The following is an 18,725-nucleotide window of genomic DNA, read 5'->3' on the forward strand; positions in this document are numbered from 1 at the left end:
TAATATTGAGGAAATCAAATGGCAATTTAGCCAGTGCACATAAGCTTTTCCTGTCTAACAACTGAAATGTAGTGACTGTTTTACTTTACTTCCACAAAGAAAGATAGCAGCTGTTCCAGAAGTGCTCTGTTTACAAGTGTTATGGTTTTAACCCCATCGTCAAGGGCAAAGTTCCTGGTCTCATGCTGAGAGTGAGAGTACCGGAATTTCAATTCCCATAACTCCAGTGTCCTCTCACTGTAATCTCAAATCTATCTGAGTAAGGACAAGCCAGCTCTATCTGTGTATCAGCGCTGTGGCTCATATCTCTAGTTTTCCGAAATAGACTCATGTGAGACAAAACACCTAAAAAAAGAATGGTCATAAAACAGCTCCTTCTAACCTAGGCCCCTACACACTTGAGGCAGACATGCAACTTGGTCTTCATGTAGACCTCTAGCCATCGGAGTGGGAGCAGTCTCTGACTCTGTTGCCTGCCCCTGAATCCCTTTCCCCTAGCTGGGCTGCCTTGTCTGGCCTCAGTGAGAGAGGATGTGATTAGTCCTGCTGCAGCAAGTTTATGTGCTGATGTGTGCGGGCTGGTACCCATAGGGGGCTTCGTTGGGAGGATAGAACAGGGAGAATGGAGGTGGCTACAATTGGGGTGTAAAGTGAATAAACAAATTTTTAAAAAGAAGCTTCTCCTAGAAAACAAAAAACAACTGTTCTAGTTACTTGTACTAATTTAATCCTTTCATTCATTATCAGCAACTCTCTTCTACTCCAGTCATTCCTAAATCTTCAACCAAATGTCTTACTTGGTCCCGCTCTCTTGTTTTCTCTTCCCTTGTTTTCTCCTCCCTATTTACCTGTCTCTCCTCTTCTACTTCCCCTTTCAAATTTATGCCTTAGTACAAGAACTCATGCTATCAGGAATGACTACATACATCCTCTCCCCTATCTGTTAAAAATAATTATATCAACTGTTCTTTAAGTAATGAAACACTTTTATTTTGCCAATTCTTTTTTGTATTTTGAATGACACTTTAAGGGTTTACTTTATAACTTTTATTTCTGTGCATGTGTGAGTCTACATGTATGCATGGGCATGTGCATGTGAGTGCCACATGATAGTGTTGGATCCCCTAAAGCAAGAGACACAGGTGCTTGTGAGCCACCTGACACTGGTTCTGGGAACCAAAATCTGGTCCTTTGGAAAAGAAAACACTCTTAACCACATCTCTCTGGCTCCTTGTTAATGTTTTCATGACAACAAGCATGGAGGGTTCAGAACACCCCTGCCTAGCACAGGCTCAACAAGGCTACCTCACAATATAGTATACAGGATCTTCATTTCTTTTTATCAGAAGCTTAAGTATAAGGAATGCATTATTGATGATAAATACAATAGGATAGTGAGAAAACAATAATAAAACATAGTCTAGAAATTCTTAACCATTTTCATATTGATAGTATATTTGGAAACACCTAAAACCCTAGAGAACTTAGGAACAAGAGTCCAGTCTACTCACTTTAATGTCTACAGTTATTTTCCCTCTCTGTTCACATCATACTTAGGAGTCTAGTCTACTCATTCCAATGTCCTACAGTTACTTCTTCCCTCCTGGTAAAATGACTAAAACATCTTCGAGATTGTACCTGAATTCTTCAGTGTTAAAATATTCTGTGTAGAAACAAAAACTTTAAATTGGTTATTGCTAGTCCTACAGTATTTAAAATTAATTTCTCAGGGACATCGGATAGGACAAAGAGGCCAAAGTATGTAACTGCAGAGACTATAGAGACAAGATGCTACTCTCAGGGATCTACTTCATGTTACCACACAGTAAGAGCCGAGAAGGATGTGAGAAATCACCGTTGCCTTATTCAGACTCGGCCTCTCTCACCTACTACAGATAGCCGCTTTTTCCTCTCCGCACCGAGTGGTGTATTATTCAGATCGTCTGGTGACGGTGACGGCTCTAAATTAGTAGCCTAGAAGAGAAAAGAGTAGTTAATGCTAGTCTTCCCACTTGAGGCTCCAACAGAACCATCCTCTTACTCAAATTAAACCTAGCTAACTTCTATTCTTATTGGGCCTTTTAAAGTCTACTCTTACAAATTTTAATCTACCAAAAGAGTGACACAAGCCTACCACCCCAGCTACTTGGAAGATGAAAGCAGGAAGATTACTTGAGTCTGGGAATAAAAAGAAAGGGAGGGAGGGAGAGGAGAGGGAGGGAGAGGGGAGGGAGGGAGGGAGGGAGGGAGTTAGTTGAGACAGAGAAGATGAACATTTCAGAACCAGTAAGATCAGGTGAGTGTGCTTGCTGTCAACACTGATGACCAAAGTTCAAATCCTGAATCCAACATGTGAGAATGAGAAAGCTGATCTTCATATATGTGCCTGTGGCATGTGCACATGCCCCCCTCATCTACACAAAATTAGTGTAAAAAATAAAAATACAAAATGGACATTTCAATTTTAATATAATTCTTCTCAAATTGCCAGTTTCTATTAGTTTCACATGTATAATATATTATTTGTAATTCTAACTAGTTTTGAGAAGCAAAGATATTAAGCTATTAAGCTACAGCAGTAATATATATATTTTATATATATATAAATTTACGCTTTATAAATTAAAATATCAATATAACCCTGATTACAGTCTTATAATCTTCAGTGAGAAATACAACCCCAATTCATACCTGTGTACTCCCATTTAGAACAAGTAATATCTTGAGACTCTTCATGTGGATACTGCGATCCAGCAGTTCCACAGCTTTGTCCAAGTCATCTTGGGTAGTTAACGGAATTACCAACTGAACAAAAAGAGACAAGAATCATGCAGACATCACACCAGGTCAGATTCTTCTGTGAGCAGCTCTGCTACTAGGGAATTATAAATCACACCTTATATTTATTACTACAATGAAAGTCTAAGGAGCTTAGAGATCTCTATTCCAGCATTCTGTTCTCTCTTTCAGCACCACTAAAATCTCAGAATGAATAAAGAATTAAAATTTTTGCCTTATAAATCATTACATTCTTCTAGTAAATATATCTAAAAATTAATTTTCTATATTTTTGTAACATTGGTAAATGAAGGTATAGTAAGAATTGTTAAATTAAGATGAAGTTTATTCATGCCTAAGAACATTAAAGGGCACACACATAAATTATATAAAATAAGCTACTACATTTCATCTGCACGAATAAAATTCTTAATTCTTTTTGTTGTCTACCATGGGTTTGTTTACACTCTGCCTGGTGTGTTTACAATATAGCAAACCTTGAGTAACAGTGACAGGGGCCATGGGAAGGTATCATCAGCTATGTATCTGCACTCTGCAGTTCACCTGTATTCATCTCTGGTCCTGGTAGTCTACACCACTAGCCTCTAGAGCAAGCTAAGTGAGCAGTCATCTCAGGAGACCCTCAATATGAAATCCTCTTCACTAGTCCTCCCTCTTATGGCTAAGATGTTATAAAGGACAAAAGTAACCAAGAAGTCTAGGAAAAAAGTATGATTCACAAGAATTTATAAAAATCAAAATCTTTTATTTTTTAAATAAATACTTGCAGCTTAAGGAGACTGTCAGTGATATAAAAGTGTGCATCATTTTACTGGAACAGAAACAGAGAAAATAAATGAGCATGTGCCACACTTGTTAACTCTAAGCATGGGAGACGTTTAAATGTAAAGTCTCCTTGGCTGGGAGTCCTCTGCAGCATAAATGTCTGGAGACGCGGATCCCCTCCAGCAGAGCACAGTAAAGGGCAGCCCTTGGCAGAGCTGTTCAGTACATAGCACAGGGTGAGCACCAGAGGCACCTGACCCAGGACCTACTGAGGTATATAACACTCTGTGGGCTGTATGAAAGCAATGTCTGTTTTGTAAAGACTGACAAATTCAAGGCCAGCCGAGGCTGAGCTGTGAGCGCTGAGCCGGCCAAGGTTACAAGGCCAGACTCTGTCTCCAAAACAGTAGTAATGGACGCAGAGAAATGCAAGTCTGCTAACTGTAAGTACAAGCCAAGACTGATCTGATTCTGTCTTCTACTCTGCTAACATTTGTCTACTCTGTACTTAAAAGTTTATTTCCGATTTCTATTTGCAGCTAATTTGTGTTGGGACATCATCTTTGTTCCATTTCCTATTGCTGATAAAATACCTTGGGAGGAAGGAGGAAGGAGAGAAGGGATAGATGCAGGAGTTGGAAGGTAAGGTAGCTGTGTTTCCCTGGAAATTATGTTAGGAGATAATGACTCCAGGGGAAGCTGGCCATGGAAAGTCTGTTATCCAGAGAGCTGGCCCTTTAGGACAGGTCATCTACCATCAATGTACTTCCCTGTGTCCATACCGCTAGAAACCCGGAGAACCCCAGGCTGGCAGCTAAACACCCGGCCAGTGTGCACATATGATAAAGGATCAAGGAAAGACTGGGTAAGAGATATGCTTATGCATAATTAAAACCCCAGATTTCTTGAAAAGTAAAATTTCAAGATCCTGCTGTAGTAGAGTACACATTAATCTGCTCAAGATCCTGTTTAGGATACAGATTTGTACTTATGAAAACATGTCCCTCTGCCTTCCTGGGACTCCTACCCAGGTCCTGCTGTGGCTGTGCTTGTGCTGGTGCAGGCAGAGGGGCTGGCACCGGGGCTGGTGTTGCTGCACGCAGCCCCTGGAGCTCCCTCCAGACAATGAACTGTCTTTTTATTCAGCAGAAGCATTTCATGTTGTATGTAAGCAATCAGGCTGTGCTGCTTCTGGTGATGAATTACGAGTCTTCTACGTTCAAAAGAGCATGTGCATCTGGGTTATTTTCAAGTGCTTTATTCGCACAGGGGTTTCCTATATTTTCTCAGACCCAGTCTTGCTGCCTTCCCTCATCACCCGACCCACTGGTGCCCTTCATCACAGGCTTCTCGGGCTGTCCTATCTTCCACTCTTCCCCTGGGACTCTTTGTGGCCTGCCTTCTCAGACCAAAGTCTCAGTCTGAATGCTGCTTCAGTTGCTGGCTTCTCCTTAGTAGCATAAAGAGGACACTCACTGACGTTATACACAGGGTCTGTCCATGTAGCCCTGGCTGTCTGGAGACTCATTATGGCTCATATGGCTGCCTCTGCCTCTGCCCCCGCAGAGCTGGGACTACAGCATGTACCACCATGCATGCCCGGCTTTGACTTCTACTCCTTATCCCAAGACTTTATGCATTTCCTTCAAGGATCGTCAACTCCTCTGCTCTCTGCTTCCTCCACACACTTGTAACACCTACGCCATAAAAGGTTACAACTCATAAATCCTAACACAGGCCACTAAAAAAGCGTTTTCTGATGATTAAACTAAAAAATTAAAAAATTTACTAAACATTTTAAAATCCCACTCACGGTAAGAAACTTCAGTTACCATCTAATCCAATTCTACTCTCAGGATTGAAACTGGCTCCTGAAAACACAGGAGTTCTCAAGGCCACACACGCTGACCCCAAACATCAATACAAGAATCCAAACATCCTGACTAGTATCACAGAGATTCTAAGTGTGCAGGGGAATAAGTTCACGGACTACACAGTAAGAGGGAAAAATGGAAGCGGAAACCACAAGGTGGTTGGTGTCCACTTCCCAGAGTAGAGTCTCAGGTGTCTGCACGGTGCTAACTCCTCCACTTAACAGCAAAGTCTACATGTGCCTCTCACTCCTCTAATGTGCCGCCTTCTTACCAATCACCAGATAAAGACACCATCTCTTCCATGAACACTCTAATTCTCCAAAATAAGGACTTCTAAAAGACAAAAGGGCATGTTTACCTCGTTGTTGGTATAGTGTAGATCCATAGACTGCCCAAAGGCAATTTTAGACTTAGACCTCAGATCTTCTAGTTTAACTGGTCTAGTAACCTGCAAGATTCTACAAAAAATAATTTTTACATATTTTATTTTGGTTGTCAGAAACAATATACTTACAACAGTTCCATTTGTTAGATAAAAAACTTAAGTAAAAATTATAAAATATTTGATCAAATACAAAAATTTTCAATATAAAATTTACAATTAAAATTTGTCTTATTCTAATTATAATTTGTAAAAGAAGATTCTCCAAGTTTTAAATTCATAGTCAATAAATATTAAAGCTCAATATAAAGTGCTACTTAGGAGAGTGAGTTAACTAACTAACTTACTAACTATTTAGGAGAGTGTTTGAGTTAACTAACTAACTACTTAGGAAAGTGTTTGAGTTAACTAACTAACTAACTAACTACTTAGGAAAGTGTCTGAGTTAACTAACTATGTGGTATCTGAGTATAGGATGCAATGAAACTGTTAGGAACAGTAAGCTCCTCGTCCTGTGGAATCAAGCTTTGATTCCTGGACCCTTATCAATTCAAACTCTTAACACATATGTCATGTAAGCATCTCTAAGACATCATAAAGGGACTGAAGGGAAAAGATCATGGTATCTGCTTCCCCGATTCCTAAGGTCTGGCCAGCCCAGGGAGCCTACACCAAGTCTAGAGAATATCAAATCGGATTATTAGCTTCACGGGGATGAAGCCACGTCTGTGCTAACTTTATAAATCACAAACTAGGTACAGAGCTGAAGGGATGGAAAAGCCAGCAAACATCCAAAAAATAATCCCAAATAAGGAATAGATCAGATAATAGTTTATTGATATGTAAGTTATACTTTCTATCTTTTTTTCCAGTATATATAGCAAAACATGTCAAATCTACAAGTTATAGGACTTGTGAGGGTTTTAAATTCCTTAAGATGAACAGGCCTTTTATTAACGCAGTGAGACACTAATAACAAAAACATTATCTTCTGTACTCCTATGGGGTCTTTTTCCAGCCCTCACCAACTGCACTTTCACCCTGAGGCAGAGCTAGCAAGAGACACCAGGCAGAGACAGCTGAGCTTACATTCCTGCTGCTTAAGTACCTGCAGCCACCATTCCAACTCACTTCTACAACACTATTAGCAAAATATGCACCACAGCATAGAAGCCTTTTGAGGATAGTCAAAATTTTTTATTTAGGAACCATAAAGGTAAATAGTAAAATTTTAAATTATGTCTTATGAAGTAATCTCATTTACTTCCCAATTTTGCAAAGCAAACACATTCAGCATTTCCAATGGTTAGCATGTATTTTGACATATTCTATTTCTTGCCAGTCTAGGTACATGCTACCCATTACCAAAGACTATTTCATTTTCAATTTCAAAACCACAGAACTTCATTCAAACCTGAAAAGAATACTAATATCTTAACTGGAATACATGTTATTATATGATTTAATTAATGTGTGGTAATCCCTTGCTTACCTTTTTTCTCCTCTATGTTCAAATTTGACTCGGACATCATTCTATAATAAAATAAAGATATCAGTCATAATCATGCGGAGACCAGATAAATTCCTAAGTCATTTCCCCTAGTCTACTCATTTAACACAGAGCAGAAGAGAAAGGGTTTCATTTTGAAGGTGCAATCCCATTCACCTAACGTCTGCCAAAAGCTGAGCTGAGAATCACAGTCAGATCTGACAGCAGGAATGAGCACCAGTATCTACTCACTGGGGGACCTACTCTCGTATTTCAGAATCAATCCCGTAACTTAAATAGCTTCTAAATACACAGCATGGATATGAAACACAGAGGTATAATTCATGTCCTAGAGTAAGGCTGGACAATGCGAGGTTTCATTATGCGACTTCAAATGGCATGACTTTAAAACTTAGGTCTGCTTATGTCTAAAACATTCCATCTGTTATGTTCTGACCTAAGCTGACCATGAACAAAACGATGGGAAACTATGGGAAGCGGGAACTCTAGTATAACTAGTCTAGTATAACTAGTCTAGTATAACTAGTCTACTTCCTATGCTTCCTAGCTCATGCTTGTTAATAGGAACCAAGTCACCCCAGTTATGGGTATCCAGACGATACTTCTAGGAAAAGAAACAAAAGAAACTGTTTATCTTGGGTGCTGAAAGAATGGATGAAATAGTAACTTTAGCAAGCAGTTACCATATAGCTTTTTAAAAATGTATATTCAGTTTTTCTCACTATTTCTTTAATACTGTACTTATACATAGCATTTATATTGTATTACATATTAAATATAAATACAAAATTTAAAATGCACATATCAAATAATGTACTAATAAACACAATATTTGACTCAAAGTAAGTCTATGAAATGAAAGTAATTCATAGAACAACAAATACACTTATTAAGACACTCCTGATGTTGGGATTAGAAAGCGTGCTCAGTGGTTAAGAACACATATTGCTTTTATAGGGAACTAAATTTCAGTTCCTAACGCCCATGTCAGGTGGCTCACAAGCACCTGTAACTCCAGCTCCAATGAGATCCAGTACAGCTAGTTTCCATGGGCACAAATTTATACAGAAACACATTCACATAGTTTAAAATAATAAAAATGAAATCTTTTAAGTATTACTGAAATAAAATACCTGTTTTTTTGGTGAAGAGGGTTTTGCTTTTCTGGTTTCTTGTAAAGATAATGCTGGCCGACTGGCCTTATGAAGGACAGCCAAATCTTGCATGATTGAATTCAAAGCTTGCTGATCATCTGGGAATTTTTAAAACACACATTTTTTAAAAGAATGCTAATGTCAACATATATTTATCATAGTCATCAAGCAGAATTTATAATGGAATTTAATAAATAAATGAATTAATTGGGCTGGAGAGATGGCTCAGCAGTTAAGGGTACCTGCTGCTCTTTCAGAAGATCCAAGTTTGGCTCCTAGCACTCTCACTGAACAACTTACAACCATCTGTGACTCCAATCCCAGGGAATCCTGCACCCTCTTCTAGCTTCCCCCAGCAACCACACACATGTGACACACACTCATATAAAATGTATCTCTTCCTGTTAAAAACAGGGTCTCTATGTTTAGTCCTGAAACTATGTACATCAGGCTGGCTTTGAACTCTCTGAACTCTTCACCTGCCTCTTTTTACCAAACAAAATTTTAATTGTGTTACAAGACACACACACACACACACACACACACACACACACACACACACAAACCACCTCCAAGAATAACATCAAAACTGCCAAGACTCAAGCGACACATAAACTAGGCATCTAGATGAGTCTCTCTCTCTCTCTCTCTCTCTCTCTCTCTCTCTCTCTCTCTCTCTCTCCCCTACCCCCCACCCCACCCTGTGTGTGTGTGTGTGTGTGTGTGTGTGTGTGTGTGTGTGTGTGTGTGTGTGCATGCTCCTACGGAGGCCAGAGGTGTTGGATCCCCTAGAGCTGGAAGGTGGCTGTAGTCATCTAATGTAGGCGCTGGGAATAGAATTTAGGTACTCTGAAAGAGCAGTATGTGCACCTCACAGCTGAGCTCTCCCTCCAACCCCATGTATAAGGAAGGTAAAGTCATTCTAATTCATTCAGTGACTTAACACCCTGAGTCAAAACAGCTGTGCTAGAACAAATTCTTTTCTATGGCTCCTAAACAAAACACACACCAGATATCAAAGACTTAATAAAAAAAAATGAGGAAAAAAAGTAAAGCTTGTGTAAACATGATCTTCCTTTACCAACCCTATCCAAATCACATACTTCGTTTAGAGACGTGTTCCTGTTACTGATGCTTACAGGAAAAACAGAAAAGCTCCATCCATGGACAATGGCCTACTAATACTTTGAAGGGTTCTCTCAAACTGCTTCCCAAGACTACAAACATAAAAATGTTTATCGGGCTGAAGAGACAGCTCAGCAGTTCAGAGCACTGGCTGTTCTTCCAGAGAACACAGGCTGATCTTCCAAAGGAAGCTGGGTTCAATTGCCAGCAACCACACAGCAGCTTACAACTGTCTGACTCCAATTCCAGGGGATCTGACTCTCCCATACAGATGTATATACATGCAGGCAAAATATCAATGCATGCAAAATAAGTAAATCATTAAAAAACAAAAAAAGTTATCAAAAAGGCCAATAGCAATTTAGGTAACAATGTGGAACTAGAGAGTTGCTTCAGCTCCTGCAGAAGGGCAGGGTTCTGTCCCTAGCCCCCGGTGTGGTGACTCCAGTTCCAGACAATCCCATAGCCGCCATTATCCTGCAGGCGCCAGGCACAGATGTGGTGCATAGACAAACAGGCAGGCCAAACACCCAGTTACACACACAAAAACTTTAATTAAAAGTAAAAATATAAAAAAAATTCATTCCTTAGGAAACAGAATCTAGAAAACTAAAAGGAGGACTATAAAGCTTAAACTTTAATGTCTTCCAAATAGATTTTCTTTAAAATCACAAACATGACCCTAAGTAATACCAATCCAAACTATCTGGAAGACTATGAAACAACAGATTTTTGCTAGTAAATCAATCTACTAATGACTATTAACAGATAAATACAAGAATCAAAGGTCTTTACAAATTAACATTTTTAAATGTAGCCATTATGTTGGGCAATAATTTATCTTCATGAAGTAATAACAAAAAATGTTCTGTAAAAGAAATCATTGAAAAGAATCTGGTAGGGGTTGGGGATTTAGCTCAGTGGTAGAGCGCAAGGCCCTGGGTTCGGTCCCCAGCTCCGAAAAAAAGAAAAGGAAAAAAAAAAAAAAGAATCTGGTAATTCAATTGTTCTAAAAGTAATTCAACTATATAAATGGTTAAATATATACTTCATTGATTTTTAATATTCAGCATAGTCTATAAGTTACAGTATTTGTATACTAATAATTAAGGTAAAATTGTAATGCTTTTATTAATAAATTCCCAGTTAGGTTAGTACATTACTTATCTGTGTGGGTGTGTATGCACCACAGTGCTTATGTGCTTACGGGAATTGGCTCTCTTCTCCCCATAAGAGTCCAAATTCAGGTTTGTCAGACATGGTTTCACGTACCTTTACCTGCAAAGCTATCTCACAGGCCCCAAGAGAAAAACCATTTCAGTTTTTTTACATCTATGTTTTTATGTGTGTTCCTGTCTGAGTTTGTGTGTGCCACATGTGTGCAGATGACCACAGAAGCCAGAGGGTTTTAGATCACTCGGACTGAAGATATGGTGATCTATGGACTGCCTGAGGTGATGCTGAGAGCTGAGGCCGGGTTAGAGCAACAAGCACTCTAACTCCTTGGCCATCTTTGCAGCCCTCAGAGAAAATAGTTATAACCTTCTTAAAGCATCCTTTATAAAATAGTATTGTTCATGGTGTTTTCTTAGTCAAATAGTAATTGATTTAGTTACAACGTCATCACAGATAGTGTGCTGTAAAAATGTCCACAACAAGACTGTTCATTGTTGATAAAAATTGTCCCAACCTGAGTAATCCCATACTGATCTCAAATAGAGTAAAACCACTTGGCATGACACTCTTTAAAAATGTCAGGCTCCTTGGGGCTGGAGAGATGGCTCAAGGGTTAAGCGTACTGGCTGCTTTTCCAGAGGTCTTGAGTTCAAATCCCAGTAAGCACATGGTGGCTCATAACCATCTGCAATGGTTAAAAATTAACTTACTATATAAGTTGAAGTACAAATGAAAAAGAAAGGTGAGAGGCAAAAAGGAGTCAGTAAGAGTGCAGTCTGGAGCTATTAGAGTCCTGCTTAGAGTGGAGAGGCTGGGTTCCAGAGGGCACCACACACACGAGGCACCATGTGGGAGGCTACCAAGAGGGGGAAGAGAAAGTTTCAAAGTAGGAATGTGGAGCTTTGGCTCCAACTATGTGCAGTGAGAGTGCACTAAGCCTCCAAAACAAGACTCGTCCAAGTGTCTTTTAACTCTACCAGCTACATTGTTTGAAAGTGTGTGTGTGTGTGTGTGTGTGTGTGTGTGTGTGTGTGTGTGTGTGTGTGCGTGTGCACGCGCGCGCGCTGGTTAAACAGTGAGACAAACTTTGGGAAGTAAATGTCAGAGTTATGGGGATCAATCTCAGTTTAAAAACAGCATACAATTAACTACTCTGTCCAAGTTTCTCAACCTAGGGTCCGACAGACCATTTGCTCTGCTTCTCTCCAGTGTCTGTCTAACTGCTGCCTCAGGACAGAACCCTCAATATTAAGGAGAAAAGGAGGCAAAGAAGAAGGAAAAGTGATGGGTGTATAAACTCAATGTCTGAAATCCATTTCTATAGATAAAGCGGACTGCTTCTAAATTAAACTTACAATGCCACAGAATATTATGAAAGAAATTGTCTCTGCACATGGATGGCTTGCTTATATACTCGATTATAAAATCTGATGACTGTTTTTCCCCTTACCACCTTACTTTCTAAACTAATCACAAACACCTAAGCACTTAATCTGAACTTCTCAACTGGGTCCTGCAGCACACGGTCATTCCAAAACTGTTAACAATGTAAAAAGAACCTCAACTCAAAACCTCTTGTTTGGTGTTAGTGTTGGTGGTCCCTGTTGAGCTGAGCCTCACATAACTATTCAAGCACTGTACTCCTCCCTGATGCTTAAAGTCCACTAAGTAGAATGTTAGCTAAATCTGTCTCACATGGCATAATCTACTGCATCATAACTTTCTATATATGGCAGTACTTCAATTAAAGTGACAAAGGAGAAAAAAATAAATTTCTATATAAAGTTTATTGTAAGATAAATAGTTTATTCTTCATCCTATTCTTTAATTATAATTTTTTTAAAAGATGCTTCTAGCTTAAACTTACCCATTATGACGACCAGCTCAATAATTTTAAAATTAGGAAAACAGTTCTCCCATCAACATTCTTTATTGCCCTAAAACATAAGAAGACAACACATTAATTAGTAAGAACTGGAACAGGTAACCACAAAAAGAAAAATAATCAAGTCTCTGTAATAATATGCAGTCCTCCTGCCATATTAATTTTTTCTATGAAAACAACAGGAAAATAATACATTGTTTAAAAACTACATAAAGGGGGTTGGGGATTGGCTCAGTGGTAGAGTGCTTGCCTAGCAAGCGCAAGGCCCTGGGTTCGGTCCCCAGCTCCGGAAAAAAAAAAAAAAAAAAACTAAAAACTACATAAAGAATAACTATAACACTGGGTGGTGGTCACTTTAATACCAATACTCAGGAGACAGAGGCACTGGATCAAAAAAAGTGTAACTATAACTGTTGCTCGGCACAAAATACATTTAATTTGCGTAAATGTAAGGAAGGAAGAGAGAGGCAAGTATGTAAGTGTGCATACTCCTGTAATTACGTTGCTATCAACCCAACTACAGTTTTGAGTTATAAAGATATTCACTGTAATCCCAGACAAACCACTAAAAAGGAAATCTAAGAGCAAAGGAGTCAAAACCTTAAAACAGCACACTAAAAAAATACACACACACGGTAATAATGGAGAAAATTCAGGAAAAAATATGACACACAGAAAACAGAAAATAGTAGATAGATATGCCTTATGTAAATTATATTAAATATAAATGGAATGAAAACCAGTTAAAGGTAAAGATAACCAGAACAAATTAAAAACATGCACTAACTTGTAAACAGACAAATTTTAAAATCAAAGGCTGGCCAGGCAGGGCTACAAAGTAAAAAATAATTTCAATAAAATACTAGCAAACCTAACCCACGACATTAAAGAAGAAGTGTAGTAGTAGTAGTAGTAGTAGTAGTAGTAGTAGTAGTAGTAGTAGTAGTCATCGTCTACTAGAATATATAAAAATTATTATAATTCAACAGTAAGACAATCCAATTATAGGGCTTCAGTAGAGATTTTTTCCAAAGAGGCTGCACAAGGGCAGAACCATTAAGGATAACACTCAATGTCATGAGTTAAGCTGGGGACTGTAGACCAGCACCACAGGGCCAGACCAGTTCACTTTAGCAAGATAAACATGAGCAAAAGAGAGTGGCAAGTGGTCTGAAAATGTGGAGAATAGAAAACCACCATCTCCATTTTAACACATATTTACAAAGACTTGAAAAGAGAACAACCACACAACAGCCTGTAAACCCGGCTAGGGAGACAGTCCAATCAATAAAGTACTTTCCATACAAGCACGAGAACCTAAATTCAATCCCGACTACTCACATAAAAAGCTAGATATGGTGGTGTGCACTTGTAAGCCTGGTGCAAGGAGGCTGAGAAAGGCAGGTATCTGGAATTTGCTGGCCGGCCAGCCTAGCCTAATCTAAGAGCCCAGGTCCAAGTGAGAAACTGTCCCCAAAGAAAGAAATTGGTTTGGGGGGGAGGGCAGGGAGAAGAGGGGATGAAAGGGAAAGAAACAAAATCAAAGTAGACAGAGGAGGAAGAACACCCAAGGTTGATCTCTATTCTCCACACATATGTACACAAACACATATACTCCCTTTAACACATACACATATAATTTTTAGGGGACCTGGGAGGATGGCTCAGGTCACAAAATGCTTGCCACACAAGCATGAAGGACTTGAGTTCAGATCCCCGTAACCCATAGGCACTACAGAAAAGATTCTTAACCTGTGGGTCGAAACTCCTTTGGAGGTTGAATGACGCTTTCACAGAAATTGCATAAGATATCCTGCATATCAGATTTTATCTTATAATTAATAACAGCAGCAAAATTACAGTGGATTTTGTGGGTAACTGTAAGTAGATGTATATCACAGAAACAACATATAAAGAATAAGCCCTTTGGCTGGAGAGATGGCTCAGTGGTTAAGAGCACTGACTGCTCTTCCAGAGGTCCTGAGTTCAATTCCCAGCAACCACATGGTGGCTCACAACCATCTGTAATGAGATCTGATGCCCTCTTCTGGTGTGTCTGAAGACAGCTACAGTGTACTCACACAATAAATGAAGAAGGAGGAGGAGGAGGAGGAGGAGGAGGAGGAGGAGGAGGAGGAGGAGGAGGAGGAGGAGGAGGAGGAGGAGGAGGAGGAGGAGCCACCCTTAAAAAAAGAAAGAAAAGAAGTAGAAGCGATGTTCTTCCAGCTGAGGAAGAAAATGAAATCAAACAGTAAGTCCTGTCAATCACTGAAAAGAACAAAACCAGAAACTGAAGAGTAAGTTGAAAGACTATCAAAATAGGTTTTTCACAAATTATTTTTAAAACATACAACTGTAGAGTTGGGGTAAAGTACTTTATAAGCAGGAGGACTTGAGTTCAGATTCCCAGCACCTGTATAAAAGCCAGGTGGTGGCCAGCACTTGTAACCCCAGCACTGGGGAGGCAGAGACAAAGGCTCTGGTCCTCACAGGCTTGTCAGTCTACCCTAAGGGACAAGCTCCAAACCAGGAAGAGATCTCATCTCAAAACAGGAAAAAAAGTGTGCATGCACACACATAAATCTGACTGTATCCAGTTAATCTACACAATACACAAGACACTCTATCCAACATATACTAAACCCACAGAATAACATTCACCAAAATAGATGTGGGCCTTAAATAAAACTCAATATAGTTAAAAGAACTAAGACCACAGAAAGTATGTTCTGACTATAACTCGCTCAATCTAGAAACAAATAATAAGCAAGAAATTTTTCTAAGCATTAAAAAAATGTAACAAAAAAAAGGGAAAGAAACAGGCTGGATGGTGGTGCACACCTTCAGTACTCTGGAAGCAAAGGCAGGTGGGTCTCTGTTGAGTTCAAGACCAGCCTGGTCTACAGACAGAGCTCCAGGACAGCCAAGGAAAAACAAAGAAATCCTGTCTCCAGAAAAAAACAATCAAGACAACAGCAAAAACAATAACAACAACAACACGACAACCTATACAAACAGAAAAGCAAACAATAAAACATATACATGTTAAGTGAAACAGTTTAGATTTATAAGTAACGTATACCTAAAACTGTTGAAAATTAAAATATGAAGACATGAATGGAAATACAGCACACAGAAGTACAAAAATAACAAAGTAGCACTAAGAAAAAAATATCATACTGTCTCAGTTAGGGTTTCCATCACTGTGGCCAAGGCAACTCTTAAAAAGGACAACATTTAATTGGGGCTGGCTCACAAGGTCAGAGGTTTATTTAGTCCATTATCATTAAGGCAGGAAGCATGGTGGCATTCAGGCAGGCATGGTTCAAGCGGAGCTGAGAGTTCTACATCTTCATCTGAAGGCCGATAGGAAAAGACTGGCTCCCACGTGGCTAGCAGGAGGGTCTCTTAAAGCCTGTGCCCACAGTGACACACTTCCTTCAACAAGGCCACACCTCCTAACAGTGCCACTCCCTGGGTCAAGCATATTCAAACCACCACACATACCAAGCTGCTCTGCTTCCCCACAACAGATACCCCAACAAGAAGCCCTGGACTCTTGAAGATAAAGAAAGGGGTGAATCAAAAATGGCCTTGTTATAGAGGACTGAGAATGGAGGTATTATAAAATTATTGTTCTTAATATGTATGTACCAAGAAAGAAACAGAAACAAATACATAAGGCAGTTGTTTTTACAGCTTAGTGAAGTCCACAAAAGGAAAGTACACAACTGCTAATGGAACATGGGAAAGGGGCACAAGAGGCCAGGAGATGGCTTAGCAGGTAAAAGTATTTGTTGCAACAGGCCTACACAGGGCCACATATGCATGCATGTACATGAACACATATTCACATACATGTACACACATGTACTAATAAATAAATTCCTTTTTTAAAAAGAGGACAAGAACTGCTAGAATGGGCTTCCACTAGTCAAATATGGAATAACAATGGATTAATTATAGCCCACTAAAAAAGGAAAATATAAGCAATGAACCAACAATTGAAAAAAAAATGAAGCTTTCCCTCACAGTATAATATCGTTTAAAAAACCTATAATAAACATAATACAATCAAAATGACACCAGTTGGAAATTACCAGTAGTAATAATTAACTATCAATGTCATTCACAGTGATCCTATCTCTGAATCAAAGGGTCAAGGCCAGGCATGGTGATGAACACATGTAATCCTAACATTTAGGAGGGGTTAACAGTAAAACCACCCACCTGGAACAATAATAAATAAAACTTTAATTTTTTTAAAAGGGAAAGATTTTAAAATAGAGTCTCCGTTTCAGCAAAAGCTCCCTGTTTTTCCAATCACACAAAGTTAAAATTTTACAATATCCTTCATTCCTCTGATTCCTTCATCTTCCATTCCATCAGCAAATCCTGTGTATTTTACCACCATCACTTGATTCCAAGCCACGTAAATATTTTTTATCTAGCTAATCTGTTGAATTATAAGCCAACATATAATTCATTTTCTAAACAGCAAAGAAAGCATCTTTTTCAAAATTAAAAAAGCCAGGCATGGCAATCCATACTATTAATCCCAGCATGGAGGGTAGAAGCAGGAAGATTTCTGAATTCAAATTCAAGGTCTAGGCCAATGAAAGCCTGCCTTTAAAAATTAAAACAACACAAAATTAAGTCAAAATGTTCTTTCTCTGCTTAGAAGCTATTAGTGGTGTCTCATCACAATAAACTCAAAAATCCTTGACAGGATCTCCTGTAACTATATAATCATATCTTTCTCTAAGCCTTGACTATGTTCTCTTATAACAAAGGTTGTTATAAAAATAAATTAAAAACTTTATAAAAGCACTATTACTACTAAAGCACTGCTACCACCAGCAGCAAGATCAGCACTGTCTAATACATAATCACCCACTTCAAAGGAAGGCTGCTTCGTGTCTGACCCCCTGCCGGCAGCTGTGCCACCCTCTTCGTACCTCAGACAGGCTGTATGATTAAGCTATAACCTTTCGAGAGCGAACACTCCTTTCTGTCGTGGTCTTGGTCACAGTTTCTAAAGGCAGTGGAGAGCACTGCTAGGCACAACATAATCTCAGTGCGGACAAGTGAACTGCAGAAATGCATTGCTACTCTGCGGCCCCCAGGAAAGTGGATAACCTGGACACTGAGCATTTCACAAGACAGAGGAAAGCTCAATGCACCTCTTTCGCAACACTCGAGTACTGCGGGACTGAGCACCACTGCTTCTCGTCAGGAGGTTTCTTTCATTTCCCACTTCTTCCAATGCCACACTCCAAGCACAGAGAACTCCAGTAAAATGCAGTGAATAATGAAATAGATCTCAGGAGTGGGTTAGGTTTTTCTGCATTTGATTTAAAATTCTTTCTTCATAATCCTATTGGGTGTTTTTTGTTTTCAGTTTTGTTAACTAAATTAACATCATTTGATGGACTACCCTGCTCCTGGGAAAGTCATATATGAGAACATGAGAGTCCTAACATATAATCCAATCAGTATGACCTTAAACAAACTTAGAGAAGTATTTAAGTATGGTACTGGCCTGGCCTGGTACCACAAGCCTTTATTCCCAAAGGAAGGCAGATCTCTATGAGCTTGAGCTAGCCTGGTCTACACAGCAAGTACCAGGACTGCTAGGGCTATATAGTAAGACCGCGTTTCAAAAAACTAGCAACAACGATTTTACATATATAATTACACACACACACACACACACACACACACACACACACACACACACGGTATGACCACAATATTAAGAGTATGAAGAGACGTTTATGATAGTACTCTTGTAGAGAAAGAGAACGTGTTCTTGGCTGGCCTTTGGATGACAGGACACTCCCATCCACCCAGCTTGTTGATGGTGGTTTGTGAAAAGCTGGATGCTGTGGTGCTGCTCATGTGTTGCAGGCCTTGGGAGAGCTCCACTGCTTTTAGGTTTAGCATTTACTGAAGGTGGAGTGAAATATGTAGATGCAAATACAATTCATAAGTACAATTCATAATGAAAGCTGCATGAAGCTTTTAATAGCAAGCAACGTTTTGTATCTGGAGA

At 39.2% G+C, this 18,725-nt stretch overlaps 1 protein-coding gene across 1 annotated transcript in view; it reads right to left on the bottom strand.

The window, feature by feature from the left end:
* The window catches only part of Map3k2 (mitogen-activated protein kinase kinase kinase 2), a 32,239-nt gene extending 23,641 nt beyond the window's left edge, over positions 1-8,598 (bottom strand). The window contains exons 1-5 of the mRNA XM_032886202.1: positions 8,464-8,598; positions 7,313-7,353; positions 5,797-5,896; positions 2,692-2,805; positions 1,887-1,974 (exon numbers count right to left, since the gene is read on the bottom strand). Of these exons, the coding sequence (XP_032742093.1) occupies positions 1,887-1,974; positions 2,692-2,805; positions 5,797-5,896; positions 7,313-7,353; positions 8,464-8,556 (436 nt within the window). The 5' untranslated portion in view covers positions 8,557-8,598. The remainder of the gene's footprint in view (positions 1-1,886; positions 1,975-2,691; positions 2,806-5,796; positions 5,897-7,312; positions 7,354-8,463) is intronic.
* Between the last annotated feature and the right edge of the window lie 10,127 nt (positions 8,599-18,725).

The sequence above is a fragment of the Rattus rattus genome, chromosome 15, assembly GCF_011064425.1.
Source record: "Rattus rattus isolate New Zealand chromosome 15, Rrattus_CSIRO_v1, whole genome shotgun sequence".
Lineage (NCBI taxonomy): Eukaryota > Metazoa > Chordata > Mammalia > Rodentia > Muridae > Rattus > Rattus rattus.